We start from the raw sequence: 22,650 nt of genomic DNA on the forward strand, positions 1-22,650 counted from the left end.
GAAGTAGACAGTTCACATTCATAGGAAGCCAGAAGCTCTCCCAGCATTACTGGATGTAAGGAAGGAACTAGCTGTGGATGAGGCACAAGTTCATCACTGGATACACACAATACACAATGTTCACAGCTAATTATATTGGAAGTACTGTACTTAAACGATAAAATAATACAACATTCAGAATTACCATTATGAGCCTCTGTACTGTATATATGACATACTACCTTGATTCTTATTTGAGCACAGCTCACGTCTCCTTAGTGCAGCGTTTCTCAACCTTTAAGTATTTGCGACCCGAGTTTTCATAACAGTTTTAATCGTACCCCCCCCCCCATGTTTTTTTGAAAGGAGCCCACTAATACCAATTAGTTCTTTTTTAATTAATGATATATCATAGATGCATATTTTATTATACCTATTTAACTTTTATTGACATTTATCTAACACTAAATTTATTTTTCTAGTATCAGAATGTAGTTTAAGTTAATTTGTTTTGGTTTCAATAGATGTATTTTTCATATTTTTGATTCTTGTTTTCTTTTTTCACATCTTCACGTCCCCCTTTTTGTTACTTCGCGCCCCCATAGGGGGGCCCATCCCACAGATTGAGAACCACTGCCTTAATGATTTGTATACCAAGAATCATTGATTCATTGAATACTAGAATATCTCAAATTATGAATACAGAATGGAATAAATCATGTGTGTTCATATTGCAAACAGGTTCAAATTGTTCATTTTCACTTTATTCACTTTACATTAAATGCAAGAATTGCAACTTAGAATCCCAGTTCGTCAATTCTAAAATTCTCATCATCCTCCTAAATAGAACAATAAGTGTCTGTGTGTCTGTTTGTCTGTCTGTCCAGTTGCTATGTTTTGGTCATTCCAAAAGATGGCACTTTACAAATATTTTTAGTAATAAAATGCATTGAATTTGTCTTCCAACAGATGTCTCCCAAAACAAATGGTATATAACAGATACAAATCCATTGCATGTTGCACTGCAAACATTAATGCTGAGGTCTACATCGATTACTTAGGTTTCAACCCACCTTAGATGGTGTAAAAAAACAAACAGACCATGATAAAGAGTTGGGGCACCACCCCATATAACAGAAGGGAAATAATCACAAAAGAAACAAGCAATAATTGCATACATGAGTTCCCAGTTGAACTGTCTCAAGATGGCAGATCTTCCAGTCTTAAGTCCTTCTGGCAGGAAGAGAAAAGGCATTAGAACACAGCGCCAACCTCTGGGGTGGTCTGTAGTTACAATCACCAAAGTCCTTAAGCTGTTCCCTATGAGCAGCATGTGACAACGAGTGGCACAGCTAGTTATACATATTCCTAGAATCCCACTCAGCAGGGAAGAATTCCCAGTTATTCAGCACTGTTCAGATATAGGTATTGAATGCCAGACATTCAGCCCTGCTCATACACCTAGAATCCCACTCTTTCAATGTTAGAGTTTTATATGCAGAACTATCAATTAATACGGCATGTAATTAAACAAATCTCCAATGAAGCATGGATAAACATAATTAACGACTGTGTGCTTGACAAATAACAAACCAAGTTTCCTGAGTTTTCAGTTTATTTTGGATGCCTGAATGTTTTTTCATTACAAAAAAAATTACTTTTGTTTATTCTCCTTCAAGCTTTAATGTTTTTTTTTCCCTCTGGGGCACTTTGTTTGCAGAAGTGTACAAGAAAAACAGAAAAAGTGCAGATGTGCTATGCACTTCTAAAACCAACTGTAACCTCCTTCCCAGGCTTTGCTTTGATCTTCGCCCTTCCAATAAAGTAAACCTTTCCTGCTACCAGAACTGAGATTTGACAATCCTTGGGTTGCATTTACACTGGGAAATTAAAAAAAAAATTAAATAAAAAATCTAGATCTGCATTTCTAGATTTGAACAGTAAATATCATTACAGCCTGCAAGTAATCATTCAAGAAAATCTAACCAGTGGTGCAATATACAGTAGGCAGGGACGGATTTATATGAAAAGAGGCCCTAGGCTATTCCACTTATGAGGCCCTTTCACCTTCCATTTTTAAGTTTGTAAATTACATGAGAGATAATAAAATTTTGCTAACAATTTGAATGTAGGCCCCTCTTGATCTTGAGGCCCTAGGCTGAAGCCTAGTTAGCCTATAGGAAAATCCGGCCCTGACAGTAGGTGATTTTTTTTAAAATTTCTAAACAATTATGCATTTACTCAATTGAATATCTTCCAAAGAATGGTTAAAATGTTCTGAACTCCAGAATGTAACTTCAAAATAACATTAAATCTGTGTAATTTTACTCAGTTTTATTTTAGCTATTATGCAGAAATGCTCCCTTGCTGCAGTTAACTGAAAGTTCACTTTACTGAGTCTCCTACCTAGTCAAGGCTAACATTGCAGGACGTTTATATTTGCAGAATCACGTGTCCATTAAGCAGTACAATTCCCAAAGTTTCCATGAACAGAAAATGCATTAAATCCTAACAGTCACTTATATATAACTCTTGTCTCAAAGACATTACGTTGTAGACTTTTCCCCTTATTTTTCATTTGTGGAATCCGATTCAATAGTAGAATATGTTCCTTATTGATAATCGCAACATCTCATTCTCTGCTTCCGCAGTTATTCACAAACACAGGAACAGTCATTCGTTAGATTCTAAGGCTAAATTAACTGCAATTCTCATAGTAAACCGCTTACCTAGAATCTTCTAGTCATAAAGCTGACATTGCAGCATTTGTTTATACAGCTTAAGAAGGGCCAGCAATGTTAGAATTTTAATTTTTATTTAAACACCTGTAGCTCTGCTCCTTCAAAGCTTAAATTCACAGCTTATTCATGCTCTCACTATCCGTACTAGTTAATGTGAACATTCCCACTTTCCACTTTTACCCATATATCTACTGTATTACAATGCAAAAATTGGAATTCCCATGAATACTTCTATGCTGTATTTTGAATCCATCAAGCATCACTTTTTATGTTTACTGTATATATAAAATCATTAAATAAAGTGTAAGAAGTCATGCCACAAGTAATCTGTTTACTGGATGCTTCAAAAGCAGGCTTACGTTTGATAGTCTTCATAACTATTTATGTTTATTTAGTTTTAACACTGTGTACAGGTCTGCAAAAATTACAGCTTCTATAAAAGTATTTATAGGTCCACTTTTAAAAATTTTATATGATTCCAAAATGTTTCTTTTCAAAACACCAGATTTACTTCAAACAATTGACCATTTGAAGTGAAATATGATGCGCAAATGTGCAAAAAAAAGTTGCTTTTGATTCACTGGAATCAAATGTGTCTTTGTTTCTTTTTGAGTCCCTTTTTTTAACAGTATATACACATGTAACAGGAGGCAAAAAATGCAGGAAAAGTCCCAGCACACTAAATAAATAAACGATACCTGATCCTTTCTTTAAATGTACGTTAGTAGGCTGGCCCTCAATATTTACTTCACTTTCACGGGAAGTGAAAAACGCAGAGAAAGAAGAAATGTAAAGCTAAAATGAAGGTCACCTGACAGATCCAATGCAGATAGTGTATTATCACCCACAGCCCAGCAGTGTTTGTGAAATATACTGTCTGTTAGCTCCACCTGCAGTTTACTGTGCCGCTCTACCATCCAGCTGCAAAAACAAAATCCTCCTGAGGATGGATGCTTTATTTAAACTCATTAAGTCTTGACTTATCTTTTGCTCAAACTGTTTTATGTTACTGATGAGTTCAGTTTCTGCTGTGGTCTCCTTTCTCATTTAGGTATGAGCGTGCCAGAATAGACCTGGCTCCTGGTGAGACTGAATTTCAATAATTAGGTTTAAAAAAATGACGAGCAGGTTGTAATGTATTAGCAATAGTAACATGTTCATAATAATCACTTTTATTTGATGCTGCAGCCTGGTATGCCACCTCCGCACACAAGCAGTGGCACAAAGACAAGGGGATGTTCATGGGGATGCTGCAGATTCAGGAAAAGGATGTTTCTCTCTGATACCAAGAGGGAATTAAAGGTTACTAGCCAACCCGCAGCGTAACATACGCCGCATAATTATGTATTGATGGGTGAACACTTGCTGAACGACACAGTTGTCCAAATGGGGTGGGTTTGTGGATACCACTGTGAATGAATGAAAAGATGGACCTCTGGAGAGAGCAACATACAATTGTCCGTGACTGAAAGCGGGATCGTCTGTGACGATGGAGGCCACGCTGGTGAAAGTTACTTAGTCGGTAGGGATAAGTTTCAGCACTTGTTCATTAAGGTGTAGCAAGTCTTCGTTGTTGAAGCTTAATATAGCTTGCGTACTGAGTTGTTCCGGAGTCACAGTTGAGAAACACTTTTTTAATGTCTTTTAAGCACAGGGAAAAAAATTAACATGTGAAACATCCGTAATGTAATAAGCCACCAAGAAAAGTAACATTGCAACAATGCACGCTACGATCTGATCGCTGTAAACAGAAGTGAAAACAAAATCGAGGCCGGCGCATTCTTTAACTGCCTTGTAGCGCAATGGTAGTGCTACTGTTTTGCAGTAAGGAGACTATGGAAGATTTTGAGTTCGCTTCCCGGTTTCTCCCTGTGTGGATAGCGCTTTGAATACTGAAAACACTGGTATATCAATGTAATGAAGTATTATTATTCTTATGCGTCCAGCGCTCTCTCTCTCGCGCGCCTGTATGCGTGTGTGTGTCGCTTGCTCTCTCTCGCTCGCTCGCTGCATGTGTTCCTGCAGGCATACCAGTAAGTGAATGAAAAGAATGAACCCTGGAGAGAGCAACATACAACTGTCCATGACTGAAAACTGGTTTTGGCAGATATATGCACATCTTTTTGAAAGTTTGGCCCTGTGCCTTATCAATTGTCATCGCAAAGGCAAATCTAACAGGAAATTGTCTTCATGTTAAAGTAAAAGGCAAATTATCCGCGACAAACAAACTGTTTTACACGCTGCATACCAAGCATAATCATGTTTTTTAAGCAGAGGGAAAAAATGAACATTTGCAAAATCCGTAACGCCGCTTTCAGTAAGTACAATGCACACGCGTTTAATTTGTCAGCCACTTTTTGCCAGCCGTCTTTTCTGGTTTGGGCTGCTTTTGCAGGGTTACCGCTTGTGCTTGAAATCCTTCGAGTAACTAATTAACTAACTAACACCCACCCACCCAGCTTGTGAGAAAAAAATGTGCCCGTTCTTTCATCATTTTGTTGCAGCCTATCAAAGACTTGCTGATCATGTTTTCTATAGTCAATATACAGTGGAACCTCGGTTCATGACCATAATTCGTTCCAAACCTCTGGTCGTAAACAGATTTGGTCGTGAACCGAAGCACTTTCCCCCATAGGATTGTATGTAAATACAATTAATCCATTCCAGACCATACGAACTGTATGTAAATATATTTTTTTAAAGATTTTTAAGCACAAATATAGTTAATCATTACACCATAGAATGCACAGTGTAATAGTAAAAACATTGAATAATACTGACACAAACACCCAGGCTCCCTGCTCAGCTGCATGCTCTCTCTCTCTCTCTCTCAGCAGCACTCGAGCCTCCCCCTCCCTCTCTCTCACTCAGCAGCAGCGCCAGCACCCCTCTCTCTCTCTCTCTCTCTCTCTCTCTCTCAGCAGCACGCGAGCCCTCTCTCTCTCTGTAACATTGCAGCAGTTGTATAAACACTTTTTTTTTAAATGAGTTTTAAGCACAGGGGGAAAAAAACCCAGCCTCCCGGCTCAGCTGCATGCCCGAGGCTCTCTCTCTCTCAGCGGCACGCGAGCCCCTCCCCCTCTGTCTCTCAGAAGCATGCGAGCCCTCTCTCTCTGTAACATTGCAGCAGTTGTATAAACACTTTTTTTTTAAATGAGTTTTAAGCACAGGGGGGAAAAAGGAACATTTGAACAAATCCGAACTTCATTTAAAAGCCAACCAAGATAGTAACATTGCAGGAGTTCACCATTTTTAATCAGGCGACTGACAGTAGTGGAGTCAGGCACAGCGAAGGTCAGCTGCTGAGAAAGCATCTCGACTGTTGCAGGGCGGTGAAGCAGGTGAGAAGCTAATGAAAAAGAGGCACAGGGCTTATTGGTTTTTAAAGACTGCTTCCTTCATTGTGTTTTAACCTCAGTTTTAAAGGATTGCGCGGCTCTCTCTGTCGCACTGCCTGTGTGTGCGCGGCTCTCTCTCGGGCTGCCTGTGTGTGCCTCTGTCTCTCTCTCGTGCTGCCTGTGTTGTTTGCCTGGGTGTCTGATCTGCTCAACAGGATTATAAATAAAAGGAAAACAATGTGAAGGCAATGTCACAGGTGATCCTGTGGTATAGCGGGTCCACAGCTCCCCTTCAAAAGCCCATTTTTAAATAAATAATCATCGCACTCACAGTGTAGCGAGGGGCGTGGAAGTGTGGCTGAAACGGTTTCCGGGTAGACTCGTGCTTCGGGCATTTCTCCCCTGTGCAGTGTGTGAGCGAGTGAGGAAAGAGAGAGCAGGCTCGAAGGCAATGTGTTCCTGTGGTATAGCGGGTCCATAGCTCACCTTCAAAAGGCCATTTTTAATCAGGCGACTGACGGTAGTGGAGTCAGGCACAGAGAAGGTCAGCTGCAGAGAGAACGTCTCGACTGTTGCAGGGCCTGAAGCAGGTGAGACACTAATGAAAAAGAGGCACAGGGCTTATTGGTTTTTAAAGACTGCTTCCTTCATTGTGTTTTAACTTCAGTTTTAAAGGATTGCGCGGCTCTCTCTTGCGCTGCCTGTGTGTGCCCCCTGTCTCTCTGTGGCGCTGCCTCTGTGTGTGTGCGTGGCTCTCTCTCGCACGCTGCCTGTGTGTGCGCTTGTATCTCTCTGGCGTTGCCTCTGTGTGTGTGCGCGGCTCTCTCTCGCGCTGCCTCTGTGTGTGTGCGTGGCTCTCTCTCGCACGCTGCCTGTGTGTGCACTTGTCTCTCTCTGGCGTTGCCTCTGTGTGTGTACGCGGCTCTCTCTCTCTCACGCTGCCTGTGTATGCCTCTGTCTCTCTCTGACGTTGCCTCTGTGTGTGTGTGTGTGTGCACGCGTCTCTCTCTCTCGCGCTGCCTGTGTGTGTGCGCGCAGCTCTCTCTCTCGCGCTGCCTCTGTGTGAACCAAGATTCCATTGAGGTTGACTAATGAAAAGTCAACGTGGCTCAGAGCTGCAAGTGGACTGTGGCACAGACAAACAGAAATGACGGCATGTTTTTCGAGGCGTCGCGTCCAAGTTGGTCGGCGTGGCTGTGATTTTTTCGTCGTATCCAATGGTCTAAGAGTTGGTGGGCGTGGCTCCTTCCTGCGTGCGCCATTGGCGTCTTACTTGTCGGCGGTTTAGTGAATCCACGCCCCTTCCGGCGTGCTTTCCATGGTCGGCTACTTGTCTTCTGGCTTAGTGAATTATATATATAGATACAATAAATTATTACCCAACTTCTTCAAATCCTGTACCGGGGTGGCCAACTCCAATCCCGGGGAGAGCCATAGTGGCTGTTGGTTTTTGTTCCAACCCAGTTACTTAATAAGAAGCCAATTGTTACCAATAACAGATCTTATTTCATTTCATGGCTTGTTAGCGTTTTAACTCTACCATGTCAGTTCATTCTTAAATCATAGATATAGTTTCCTTTCTAATGATTCATGATTCAAGCCTAAAACGGTTGAGTAATTCAGTTTCCTTCTTGAGTACTTAATTAAACCAAATAGTAAATGATGAATACACACTGGTGTAAATGGAGACAAGCTAGATGGAGAACTGCTGGTTCCTTTGTCATTTCCATCTTATTGCTCATAAGGAGCAGGTAAAATAATAAATACATCTGTTTAAGACTAAAATAAGCAATTAATTAATTATTTAATCTTAACAAGCAAGACAATTAAAATGAGGGAGAAAAATGCCACTTAAGCAATAAGTGCTCCATCAGCAATGAATAGTTTTTCATGAAGCAATTTGGTTGGAACAAAATCCTGAAGCCACTTTGGCCCTCCAGGACCAATGTTGCTCATCCTTGATTTTAAACGGTCTGAGTCTTAAATATCAAATAAATGAACTGAAGTTAATTAGTGGCTAAAACTAGTCACTAATTAAGAAAATGGTTAGACTGAAAACTTGTAGCCATTGTGGCTCTGCAGGATCGGAGTTGGCCACACCTGCCCCATACTATGATTAATAAATTTGCCAAATGTGAAAAATGTATTTATTTAGTTGTGCCGTGCTCCCAACCTTAGTTAGCTAGTTTTCAAAATATGGAAGTTCTATGATGATCACTTTCAACTGTAGGTATCTAAAGACACCATTCTATACTGTGTACCTGTGGTTATAACTACAATCTGTTTTCCATCCATCCATCCATATTCCAACCCGCTGAATCCGAACACAGGGTCATGGGGGTCTGCTGGAGCCAATCCCAGCCAACACAGGGCACAAGGCAGGAACCAATCCTGGGCAGGGTGCCATCCCACCGTAGGACACACACAAACACACCACACTAGGGCCAATGTAGAATCACCAATCCACCTAACCTGCATGTCTTTGGACTGTGGGAGAAAACCGGAGCACCTGGAGGAAACCCACGCAGACACGGGGAGAACATGCAAACTCCACGCAGGGAGGACCCGGGAAGCAAACCCAGGTCCCCAGGTCTCCCAACTGCGAGGCAGCAGCGCTACTCACTGCGCCACCGTGCCGCCCCAATCTGTTCTCTCTTATTTCTATCTCTCATTATTAGACATTTTGTAAAATACAGTATGCATTACAGTATGCATTGTTCGATTTCATCTTCCTCTACTTCCCCTCTGGCTTTTCTCTTAATCAGACCTGCCAAAGTGGCAGTATACGCCTCTTTTTCCACTGTATTCTTTTTGGCATCTCTTTTATTATATACAGTCTCCTGCATATCCCTGTCTATCACATTATTACTGGTCTAATTGCAATTTTGAATATTTCTGTTTTTATTTTGGACGCCATTATTTTTTTTACAGAGCATGTCACTACACTTCCTCCAAATTTTGAATCGCACTCCAATTCTCTGTCTAACTTCTGTCTCCAGCCTTCTGTCCCATTGAATCAATGATCTTAAGTACCCCATGACTCTGCCTCTTTTAGCCCATCTGTTACCACCTTCAGTTTTCCATTTTTACTCCCCAAAACAGTTGTGTAACATATGTCGAATTTTTGATCTACTTACCTTCATCTCTTGTACCGCTGGAGTAGTGTTTCTTAAACTATGGTCACGACCGATTCTGAGTTGCAAGATATCTATAATTGGGTTGCACTGAGTCATGAATTAGAATTAAAGTGAATGAGAAATGGTTACAAATGGTTTACAGAAAGCCTTGTGATGGTTCGCTGCTGTCATGGCTAAAAAATAAACCCCTAAAATGCTAGGTTGATATTTGCCTGTGATTCTCCAAGGTGGACATGGACAATGTTCAGAGGAATGGCACAATGATTGGTCACTGTTCCATAAAGATTATGGGTTGTGAAGACAGACTATAGGCAAAATTGGGTCACAAGAATAAAGTTTAAGAAGTGCTGTTCTAGAGCATGTCTCCATTTCTCTAATTCTACTTCTCTGTTCTCCCTCATAAGTCAAAATCACCTGCAAAAAGGGTTGACCACGGAGGCTGTCATATTTCCTTACTGATTTCATCAAATATTATTATAAACAATAATGAACTCAATGCCAAACACTGATGTAATCTCACTATCACTTCTAACTCCTTTCCTATTCCTGCTTCACACAAGACTTCCATAATCTCAAGGTTTGAAAAAACAAATTCTAGATCTTTCCTCCTGTCTCTGTATTTCCGCAATACAAAGATTTAATCCATGGTCTGAAACCAAACTGATTTTCTTCAGCACTAACTGTTTCCTTAATCTCTTTTAAAAGACGTGTTCTCATATATTAAAGGTATGAAGTAACAACTTAATACCTGTATAATTTTTGCAGTCTAGTATATCTTTCTTTTCCTCGCATATTGGCAGTAAATAGCTGCATTCCATTCTATGGGCATCTATTCAGTTTTCAAGATGACGTTTAATTATTGCAATCATTACAGTATGCCATAGCAAATCAAATTTTAGCATTATAAAAATTAGCCAAAAGTATAGAAAGTATTTTCCATGAGTTTTCTTTTACAGGCACCTGGAAGCTTACAGTTCTTTTTATACTTTTTACAGATGCAAAGCAAATTGGATGCAGCTGAGTCCCGCCTGAGACGTAGTGAACAAGACCATAACACTGATCTGGAAAGTGCCCTCATTCGACTGGAGGAAGAGCAACAGCGGTATGTTCAGATCTGCTCTGCAGTATATCTATTTGAATTTTAACAATACATTATCTTCCATTCCTTACAGTATTTCTTAACACTACTCATTTTTAGGTGTGTTTGGGTATAAGGCTAAAAGCACTTATTCTTTAACAAAATTTGTTTTAGAAAGTCTCAAGTACACTTACTATAAATACTTTTGAAATTTCAAAAACTCCAGGTGAAAAGTGATAACAAATTTTCAAACTTCTCTGTGTTTAAACAGAGGAACATTCTGTTTGACTTCAATTGTGGATGAGTTTACTGTTGAAAATTTACATTAAGACTGGTTACTTCAATTTATATATTTTACTCTCCAATCTGACACCTGATCTGCTCCTGACAGCAAACAAGCTGTGGCTTCCCTTTAATACCGCATGTAGGAGTGGCAGCAGTGGCTTGTGTGTACCTCTGCATTACCAGGTCACTTCTCCTGCTGCTTGAAATTGTTGTAGGCGAATTATGTGGTTTTCATGACCATAAAAGTAAAAAATGCAAGTAACTTATCTAGCAATGATATGATATAGTGAATACTCAGTATTCATGCTACACTAAAAACAACCTAACTGCTGCATTAACTGCAGATCGTAATAATTTAAGATTTCTTTCACGTTAACAGTTCCTTTCTACCACAGAACTGTCATTAGTTAGATGTTTCTCTGACTCTACAGTATGTTTTATCAACAAATGTCACAAACACCTGTTGGTCTGATGCAGCTAATAATTTTTGCGTGAGACTGCATCATAGATTTTAACTTTCCATGAGATATTCTTTCAAAAATTTCACATTTAAAGTAAATTGAACTACAATTAGCCATAGACTGTCCACACTCAACAACTAAAAAGACTACAAAAATGCAATTTTAGCATCACTTGAGTTGGAATCTATGAAATCATCTGTCTGTGAAAGCTCTTTGAGACACCACAAGCCTGTCTGGGCTCCAGCTATAACTTTTGGATATTGTAAAGTGCTATTAAAAACATTTACTGCACTTTATGTAGTCTACTAACACATGTAATTGCATTCTATTATCACTGTTATTTCTGAACATGACTCACTGTTGCAAAATTATTCTGAAAACACAAATGTGATAATTGATTGTATAATGAAGTAAATAAAAAAATAAAAATGCTCCAACTTTTAAAACTAAGTCCCCAAACATTTCTGAATCGTATGTGTACATTTTCTTACCTGCTGGAAACTGAAAAAGCTGCTAGGGATACAGTGGCCTGGTCAGCTCACCTCAGTGTGCTGATACTGTACCCCACTAAGACAAGAGGAAAAATAAAAGATGACAATGATACAATTAAACTTAAAAAAATGAATTTTTCAAAAGACACCATACCCCAGATTCAGTCTCATTCACACATTATAAATTCTGAGCATACATTTTGTTTCCTCTGACTTGTATGCCAATTGCACATTTCTGTTCAAATTAAAAATATAAAACTTGATAAGACCAAGACTTAAATTAAAATACCTTAAGTTGATTTAACATGATTTTAATTCACTCTTCATATTAAATATACTAAATCATCCCCTATTTCTAACTGGCGATCTCTCTCATCACTTCACCACCTAATAGCTAATGTGTGGTGAGTGAACTGGCATAATAATGGCTGCCACTGCATCATCCTGGTGGATAATACACATTAGTGGTGATTGAAGTGTCTCCTCACTCCCTATGTAAAGCACTTTGAGTAATGAGAAAAACAATATATACATGTAAATAATTATTATTAATAATAAAGTTGGAAATAGCTGCAAAAATCTTCATGTTACTTCTACTACTATGGTATAAATGTTTCTATGGCAATATCTAGGCAAGCTGGAACAAAATGTATCAGGATCGTGTGCAAAGCAGGAACTAAAATTGGTCACACTACCAAACTATTGCAGAAAAATTGACCAACAGCCAATCAAAGCAGCCCAGTTTAGAGTCACTAAATAGCCTTACCTGTCCACATTTGGGATGTGCAGCAAACTTGCATACCACAATAAAGTCCACATGAGTTAGTTGTCTGGCTGCTGCTCTGCATTTGTCATATCGGTCTTGGCTTCCAACTTTTACTTTCATTAACAGTCCATTTCTACCGCAGGACTGTCAATAGTTGGGTGCTGTTTGGATGGTGGCCCCTAAATGATAGGTCAAAGATGCTTTAATAAATAAAAACATCAGAAGAGTGGTTGTTCCTGATAAACTCATGCCAGTATATCTGGTGTTCACCACTACACTAAGATTAAATCCTTAAATTGTGATCCTTCACACACCAAATTGCACAGACATACCCAGATCTCATTGTGTGCACACTCCATCAATTTTAGAAAATATTCTATTGATCCTGAATGCATATATAAACTCAAAAATATTATTGAAATAATCAAGAAGGTTTAAAAAAAACATGACAGTTGGGCCTCAACCTGCATTATTAGACATAAACTGTTTATAATTAGTTTTCAGACCGCTGATTCTGATCATACTGTCTGTTCAAAGATAGCACATAAACAGGCCTCCACTGAAAGGCAGCTGTCCTGGTTTAGATTGAATGCTCCATGGCCTGTGGGTTGAGTTACACCATACAGTATCTTGCTGGTTAGATGACTTCATGAATGCCTTCTAGTTATGGCACTTTGGTTTGTCCTTTTATGATGCTATAGATACATAGAAATACAATCCAGCCAAGATATCTATAAGCAGTGAAGAAGAAAATGTTTGCAAACACAGCTTATTGTGCTTGACCCAGATGAGTCCTATGCTCAGTTAATCAAGCAAAAGACCAACACATTATGTAGAGAATAAAATGAAAAATTACCACTGGAGCATGTTATTCAAATTTGTGTTGCACTAATAGCTCATGTGCACTTTTGACAGCTATTAGTAGTCTCTTACTGCCTGTGTACTTCTACTGTTTCATAATTTGACTCCTATTAAGTATAAATAAAATAAAGGACAAAGAAAGGAGGTCACCTTGTTATTAATTCATCCTTACCTATTGCTAAGGTGCTGGTTTAAAGAATAATATATAAAATGCTTGGATAGATTCATCCCAAAATGTAGATGCAGTCAGAAGTTAAGACGAATCTGCAGTGTTTAAATAAGGAGCTATAGAAGAGCTATATGATGTGAAGGAAAAAACAGCCATATAAGGTGTACTAGACAAATACTGTAACAATAACTGTAACTGTACTGATAATAAATAATTATAATAATATAATAATAATAATAAATAACTGTAACACTGTAATATGTGTTAAACATAGGGCTTGCAATCACACGAGTGCAACAGAATATCATCAGAATATCAGGAAAGCTGAAAGGCAGTTAGAGAGAAATATTGTGAAAAAGGTGAAAGATGACCTAGAGATACACCAATCAAAGAGGAAGTAAAGAGTATTAAAAATAGTAAGGGCAATTAAAATCTTTATAAAGTGAAATAAAATATGCTCCAAGCTTGCATTTTTCCTGATTTTTCTCACCTGTAAAATCATTGATAGGCTCTGAGCAGTTACAGGGACTATGAAGGAGATTGGACATTGTAGAGGGAGACAAGCTGCTTAGAATAAGAAGCCTGCAATTGAACATGTCTCCTGGACCAGATAGCATTTATCCCAGAGTGCTTAAATGTAGTATTTACTTACATCCAGTAAACCTTTAATGCAAATTTATCGAAATCTACTGCACACTTGGGAAACTCCTGAGGACTGGAGGTTAATAAATATTACCCCATTACATAATATGGGTGATCAGGAAGATCCAGGTAACCATAGTTCCAATAAGCATAATATGCGTCATGGATAACATGCTTAACACGTCTGATGGAACTGGCTATTATGTAAGCACATAAGGCTCATATGGCAAGAACAGCTGTGTTAATGAACAGTCAGCATTAGTTTAGATGGGGGAGGCCATGTTTCACCAATATGGTGGAAAAAGCATATGATAAGAGAGGTGGATATTATGTTATTTATCTTGATTTACAGAAAGATTTTGATAAGGCACCATATAAAAGGTTACAAATCAAACAAAAAGAATCTGTAATTCAATGAGATTTTGCAAGTGGGTGCAAAATTAACTTAAACACCAGAAACAAGTGCGATCAGAAACAGGAAAAGATATTGTGAAGTGCTGTCAATCCCTTCCTTGGAACGGTGGAGGGGCGCATACAACATGAACAAGTCAATAGTTGAAACAACCGAACAATAGCCACTCGCAACCCACACAGTGGTTGAGAAAGACGGTTCTAATAAAATAAGAGTTTCATAGAGTAATAGATTAATGGATGTTTAATCCTGGATAGACCTTCGCCACGTCTTCTTCACTAGCTCTACACCAGTACCATCTTCTGCTATGGTATTGCCTTCAGGCATGAGAGGTTTCCACCAAACTTACACATGTTAATTATTAAATCACATCATACAGAAAGAAAAGAAGCAAATAATCAAGGAATATAGACTGGACAAAGAGCCTCTGTGAGGTCAAATGCCCTGCAGTCCATTTGTGGTGGCAAGGTTCCAAGGAAGTAGCACAAGGGAAGGTTACTAGATAGCCTTAGTAGTTTTAAATCCTCCCTGGATTTTGCAGGAGCACACAAAAAATAGATAATTTGATCTCATACCTAACTGTAGCCCAAAAACACCTCTACATACCTCAAAATGTGTGACAAAGGCAAAAAGCATGGACATTAGAGAGAAAAAACATACAGCTTGGCATACCATGCTGGTTTAACTTGGAACATACTGTTGTAGAGACAATGAACATACCCTTATCATCATCTGAATAAGAGACTCTGTCATAGCAGTAATATGGGCAAATTTCTTGTCTGTCACCAACTTTGTTTTGGCTTTTTCTCAGTGACAGACTGGCACCTGCTGTTTTACATTAGTAAACCCCCCAGTTCAATCATTTTTGTGCTCTAACAGTACATATTGTACTGTAAACACTGAACTTTGCCAAGATGTGATACCATGATGATATGATATACAGTAGATCCAAATATACCTCAGAATTATTCAAAAGCAACCAAATAAAATACATGCATATTATTTTCTAACCACTGTTTATATTAATTTATTTTCCAAAACACTCTTAATTCAATTTGGGGCCATGGGGAGCTAAGCCTATCTTGGAAACACTGAATGCAACTAACCATGGAAAAGGAGCCAGTCCATTACAGAACACACCCTATCACACAATTGCAATTTATACTGCCAATCAGTCTAATATGTACATCTTTTTGATATAAGTAGAAACTGTAGCAGCCAGAGGAAATTCAAAAGGACACTCAAATTTGACATAGACAGAGATGGGAGTTGAACTCTAGCCTGACAAGGCATTCTTTTAGCTAAACACAGCTCATTTAGAGTTGTTGCATTGCTTTATAAGAAGGATATTGACAGTACAACTGTCTCTGTGAACTGAGGCTTAACCTGGCAATACAAATGGACATGTTTGGCAATGACAGATGTATTGACATTGCTGCAATATGACAGAGCAGCATGCATTAAATTAACTAAATGAAATGAAATCTTATGCACAGGAAGCTCACCTTTTGAACCACAGCACCACCTTGAGGAGTCACAAGACATGGCTATTGTCTTAATGATGCTAATCATCTATAACTAGCTCACAAGTGTCAAGTCTGTGACTTGGAACACACGCACACACCCACACACACACCCGCACACTCTCTTTCTCTTTCTCTCACTCATTCACACCCTGTGCCACATGCTCCTTCAGGCTGTCCAATAAACAAGATTTAGGTCCTCGTTTGTTAAACATAATGACCCCACTTTTCCCAGGACTCATCCTTAGAGACTATAATGATCTGTTAAGTGGTGAGGGCCACTGCTTCACCCTAACCTAAAATTGACATTTACAAGCTGCAGATTTATTGAACTCCTGTTGCTATAATTTAAATGATGTGATGAGGCACCCACTCTGCATTATTCAGTCTAGTTACTGAAAAAACACTAACATAGCATTTCGTTTATTACAGATGATACTTTGTGAAACAGAACCAATAGTTAACAACACTACTCCATTAGTTTACTGATATTTAATTGTATGGAAGGGAGATTATTATTTGGAGTAATTCATAACAAAGCTAGTAACTATTGATTTAAGGCTTTGGAGGGTTTATTCTATGAAAGGCACTATATGTAGCAATGGCCTGCACCGTTGTTTTCAATGTAAAATTGACCTAAAGTTGACATTCACAAGCGACAGATTTTTTGATTTCATGTTGCTATATTTTAAAAGATGTGATTATGTTCCCACTCTTCTTTACTGTGTTACTGCGTTACTTGTCATAGTAACAAATGACATAAACAACATTTACTATCTGCATCGCCTTTTGCTTTCTGTATTCAATATCTGGGGCCTCATGTATAAACGGTGCGTACGCACAGAAATGTTGCGTAAGAACGTTTCCACGTTCAAATTGCGATGTATAAAACCTACACTTGGCGTAAAGCCACGCACTTTTCCACAGTCCCTCATACCCTCTCGTACACAAGTTCTCCACGCATGCAGCGTCAACAGTGCTACTGTTCCTGTGTGGTTACCCTTTCTTAGATCCACATCCACGACATGGCTTTATCAAATACACTGAAATTAACTGAATATCGTTCATAAATTTAATGCATCTGATTGTAATTAACCTGTAACAACATAATGGTCAAACTATTCTAAATACCATAACTGCTTTAGCGTTGTTACTCTCACTGCACCTTCTTCTTCTTCTGTCAGCTGCTCCCGTTAGGGGTTGCCACAGCGGATCATCTTTTTCCATATTACTCTCACTGCACCACTCAGAGTATTTATATCACTGTTACTGAGTGGGGAATCACAGATCTACAGTGATTGGAAAGAGAATTATCGGTATACAGCATCAAGCACTCGCTGCTTCAGCCATTCGCTATTTGAACTGCTCTCTTCCGACCAACACTTCACAACCTTTCCTGTTCAGACCTCGCGGTTCACAAACAGTTTCATCCCAAGAGCTACACACGCACTCAATCAGTCCATCAAGTGCTCCTTGTAGAACTGTTTGTACTTGCAAGTTACCGTGAAGTAATTGTAATTATGATACAGTTATAATATTGCACAACCTGAGCCACTTTATAAAGCGCGTATTTACATATGATGACAATAACATTTTTAAGATGAAATGCAGCAAAACATGTTGATTATATTATACAGATAAAACTTTAACTTTAACTACACGATGCCACAGCACTAGCGAGCTTGAGCTTCGTTCATGGTTTGTTCCTGCCTCACGCTATATTCATGCTGTGGCTGGCGCGACACTGAAAGGATAGATGGATAGAATAATTAAACATTACGAAGATATTTCGATGTTCCTTAAAAGTTTTGAAGAATCTGCATTCTAAGCTTACAGATGGCTTAACATCTATTACGGAGCTGATTGTGTGGCAATTGGGTATTTGGAGAACAAAAAGTAAGGACAGGAATTGGGGGTTAGTACGTTTGAAAAAGACAGTACTTCTGTAATAAAGCATTTCATTGAAGGTCGCGCATGGCGCAGCAAGCATCTTGCTGTAAGACATGAACAATCACTGCGCCACCGTGTTCCCATGTTTAATAACATGCTTTAACTCATATCATCATGAAAACGATATCAAGTATACATCTCAGTATTTTAATTATTCAGAGAGCTGTAATATCACGAATGTAATGGATTCTGTGTCCTGTTGGAGGAAGAGAAAGCCCGTTTAAGAAGCATGTAGTGATTCACACACATAGAGCACATAGAAGATCAAATACAAAACAAAGCATTTAACGTGCTACTTTAGTTACGATGGGATTTAAGAAACTAGTAAATTAAACGATTTTAAGATGAAGTTTATGATGTTCTACTTTAATGACAAAATAAACTACGTGATTAAAGTGGAAATTTCGAGATTAAAGTTGACATTTCGTGCTTTTTTCCCACTTTGTGCCAAATTTTTTTTCTCTGTACCCTAATTAGCTTTCATATGACACTCAGACAGTGGGCAACAACTCGCCTTTTCACGGTGACTTTGATATGTGACAACTTCTTTTTTATTTCGGGCACTGTGAGACTTTGTGAACTTGAGCTTTCGAGTTTCCCCGACACTCTATGCCACTCAATCAATTTCTTTTTGTTGTTTATACCACTGTTTAAAACAACAAATAGTACGTTTTTCCTTGCCTCCACTTGGTATTTGCTGAAATTCTTTTATTTCCCCCCATGCTTTTGCCATTGCCTTTTCACAGAACGCTGAGCTTAAGGGCTATTTATATTGATTTGCATATTCAAAGAGGTGTAATTCTGGAAGGAGTTTGGGGAGTGGCAGCAGGCGCGTGCACGTGTGTTACTTTTCACGCTGACCGGGATTTATGGAGCGGAAGAACGTGCAAATTGGCAAACGCACAAATTTATGCACCGGAATTTTTTGTGCATACGCACATTTCCACTTTTGTCCTTACGCCATGTTTTAGTGTGAATTCTATGCACGGCGTTATCCATGAGGCCCCAGGACTGGAGCTGGAGACCCCTGCTCTAAATAATATGTTTTAAATCAGTTTAAAAGCTGTTGATGCCTCATTGCATCATTAAATCCAAATACTATAATAGAGGTATAAAAAAATTCAGGTCCAATGTTTCTCAGCAAAGACAAATTCCTTCTTGTAACAATATTTTAAAGTGATTTAGTAAATTTTGTAGCTTAAAGAACATGTTTGTTGGGCTATTAAAAACTGTAAGACTGGTATATGGTAAAAAAAATGATTTCCAAATAATATCCAAAATCTTGGATATTGGTAACTGTATCCCGCCATCTTAAATATCATCAGTAATCCTAAGGTCACATGTCACACAGAAGTTAATTCTCTGACAAAAATAAAACACAATCTTGTGGAGAAAATGATAAAGACAGTAAATAAAAATTATGGTACAAAATCAAACTAAATAGCAATATAATAATTAATAACCATTTCAAGAAACGAAATTAATACAACAGCCAAAAATAACATCTGATAAGGGAAAATGAAAATTGCGACACTCACATGGACTGTCTTTTTAGAACAAACATATGGAAAAGTACATTCCAAAAAAATTTTGGAAAAGTGGGATAAAGCTGTAGATCTTCCTACAGTATTATTTCTATTAAGTGCCTTCTGTTGTGATTCATGCCAGGGCCCAAAAACTTCAAAAATTCCAGATTTTTTCAGATAAGCCTAGGCCTAAAACTCTACACAGCACTGCGGCCTACATACATATGCAGTTAAAAGAGTGGTGAACCGTTAAAAATCTAAGCCCAGGAGACCAAAGTAATAATTCTTTGATATATTTTAATAAGTTAAATAAAATTTCAAAAACCAAGGTCAGAAATTTAAAAAACATTTCAACAATAATGAAACTCAATACAAAGGTCAGGCAAACCAAGAATGTGCCCAAGCATTTAGACGGCCCTGATGTGTGTATCAGCATGCATTTTGAATGACTGGCAATGATTCGGGCTTGCCACTAGTCTCTGCTGCACTCTACTTTAATTGCCTAATTTTATGTTTATAATAATTTGTATGTCCACGATTCAAATGGTCTTTTTCTCATATTTGATTTCAATTTTCATTTCAATTGCAGCAGAATGATGTTTTCTGTGTTCAAAGTAATATTGGTCTCAGGAACTAGCATCTTAGAAGATAACCCAGTATCCTATATTGCAGGAGTGCTAGCCTCACCCAAGTTAACAAACTGTTGAGGGAGCAGCTAGAGCAAGTCAATGCAGCCAATCAGCGACTAACAGAGAACTTACGCAAAGCTAAGGATGAAGTGGAGGATCGAGAAATTCGATGGCGCAAGGAAATGGAGGTCAGTGATCCAAAGGAGCGAAAGGGTATACCTCATCGGCTTACTCTATGATGTGATCTGTCCATAAATTGAGCAGAAAGTGGTTTGTATGTTTATTTTTTGCCTTTCACAATATAATTACAGTATTATCTGGCTAGTTATTTAATTATTTTACTCTGATCATGTCGTTATGTCTTGCATTTATTTTTATTTGTTGTGATCTACCTTAAAGAGATCACAGATCTGTTCCAGCTAACCAATGGGGTGGTATTTTTTCATGAAGGTGAATTAGAAAGTCATCAGTAAAGGTTTTGCAATTAGTCTAGCATATATAATGTTTTATTTTGGATCAAATTGAGTTACCTGAAAAATGCATGCTGACAACAAAAAAAGCAACAACCTTACTGAGAGTCAAGCTGTGGTCTTTACAGAAAGAAAATCTTTAACAATCTCACCTTTCAGAGTTGGAAAAAGGAAAAGGGAAAAAATAGTACATCAGATATTAAACTGCATGCCTGATCAATCCTTAATATGTGACTTAAATATATGACCATCTTGATTCTGTATGTCGTGACATTCTGAATTTTTACAAAGTAATGACAAACTATTTTAAAGAAACTGAATATGGAGATTTTTTGGACAGTTTCAATAGGGACTTCAAATGTTGTTTTGGCTGAAGCTTAAAAAAATTAAACAATCATTTAACATATCAAAAGGAAAAATTCCAAAACTAGAGTTAATACCAGAAAATTCTACACTACAGACTTCTTAAAAGTATGTTTTTTGTGAAGAGATTCTTTTAGTTTTTCATCAAAGGTTGAATGCTGTTTAATGGCGTCACTCTACCACGGTCCACATTGCATGTACATCACATGCCTACCAACCACATAGAGGCCAGACACATAGAATGGTATCCAATAGCTATATTTCTACTTTAATTTCCAATTCATCATTGATAAAAATGTTTAGGACAAGCTAATGTTCATATACCACATGAAGAAATTCTGTGTCTGCCAGCAGCTTTCCTTCTGATAAGTAACCCTCTCATGAGCACATATGCTGAACATAGGCTGATATTGAAAACAAACGTACCTCTGTAGCTCTTTAATTTTTCTACAAAAGTCTCCTGAAAGCAGCTTCTTTACAACTCAGGTCTTTTCACCTTAAACAAGACGCAGCAGTTACAGTATATTCATAAAGTCACTCCCCACATGTATGTTATTTAAATGACTGAAAGAAACGTAACCTTGTAATTATTCTATAGGATGATGTAATAAATGCAGTTCGGAATTAGAGGGTTGCCCTACATCTGAGAACAATGATTTGCATGATTTTAATAGCCTACTACTTGCTCAAATTAATCACACAGTTTGAAGATGTTATAAGATGCAAGGTGTCCAAGTATTGTTGTAAGATAGGTAAATTATCCAGGAAATGATAACATGAGAGAATCATTTTAAAGAGGACACCAGGTCAATGCCAAAAATATCAAACAACCAAGAGACCAAAAACATGAGACAAAATGAGAATCAGAATGACAAAACAAATTTTAACAAACCAAAAATAAAACCTGACACTAGAACCTACTTGATGAAGAAACCAATTATTGGTAAGAGAATGAGGTTCAAGACATTAATCCACCGATGGATAGTGCGTAATGAGACCACTACTATATTTATATCGTCCAGTCCTATGATATAATTCTGCGGTCACGTTACGCATTCTATCACATCATGTAAACAAGGAAGGAAATGGAATGGGAATAAAACTTTTTCAAAAGAAATCAAAATAATCAAGATCCCTCAAAAACATATTCTAAAAAATAAAAAAAAATAGAATAAGCCGAATGTGTTTTTGTTATAGAAAGAGACTGATACAACTGTTAGTCAGTTAATAAAAAATATGTTTAAACATAGCACTATTAAAACATTAAGAGACATGCACTTAAATTATAGCCCCCTAATTAATAGGAGCTTTTATAATAACAATGAAATGCCATTATGTATATCTCACTGAACCAGCGAAGAAGCACAAGTAAACTGGAAAGTCTGTTCTTGGTGAAGTCACTATTCTTTTCTTTCATTTTACCACTCAGATGTCCACGTCACGTCTCACACGGGAACATAATCGAATGCTAGCACTGTGGCGCCAAGTGGCTTCTCTTCGCAACAGCTTCACTGATCTGCGGGCTGCCACTGACAGGTATAGTCCCATCCTTTTTGATTTGCTACCAATATGGAATGAAAATGTCTTTAAAACTGAACTGGAATATCTGGTCAAGAAAACCTTCTTAAAACTGATTCAGTTAAAAATATAATGCAATTTAACAGGTAAAACAGATGAAATTTATTAAATTCTATTTGTTATTTAATTTTATTGGTTTATTTACATGCAGGATAGGTGGATTGGCAACACTAACCTGGCCCTAGTGTGTGTGTGTGTGTGCGTGTGCGCGCGTGTGTGTGTGTGTGTGTGTGTGTGTGTGTGTGTGTGTG

At 38.0% G+C, this 22,650-nt stretch overlaps 1 protein-coding gene across 2 annotated transcripts in view; it reads left to right on the forward strand.

Moving 5' to 3' along the window:
* Positions 1-22,650, forward strand: part of crocc2 (ciliary rootlet coiled-coil, rootletin family member 2) — a 224,487-nt gene that overhangs the window by 94,247 nt on the left and 107,590 nt on the right. For both annotated transcript variants that reach the window (XM_051922722.1, XM_051922721.1), the window contains exons 6-8: positions 10,191-10,297; positions 20,032-20,176; positions 22,251-22,357. In XM_051922722.1, the coding sequence (XP_051778682.1) occupies positions 10,191-10,297; positions 20,032-20,176; positions 22,251-22,357 (359 nt within the window). The remainder of the gene's footprint in view (positions 1-10,190; positions 10,298-20,031; positions 20,177-22,250; positions 22,358-22,650) is intronic.

This window comes from Erpetoichthys calabaricus, chromosome 2 (assembly GCF_900747795.2).
Source record: "Erpetoichthys calabaricus chromosome 2, fErpCal1.3, whole genome shotgun sequence".
Classification (NCBI taxonomy): Eukaryota; Metazoa; Chordata; class Cladistia; order Polypteriformes; family Polypteridae; genus Erpetoichthys; species Erpetoichthys calabaricus.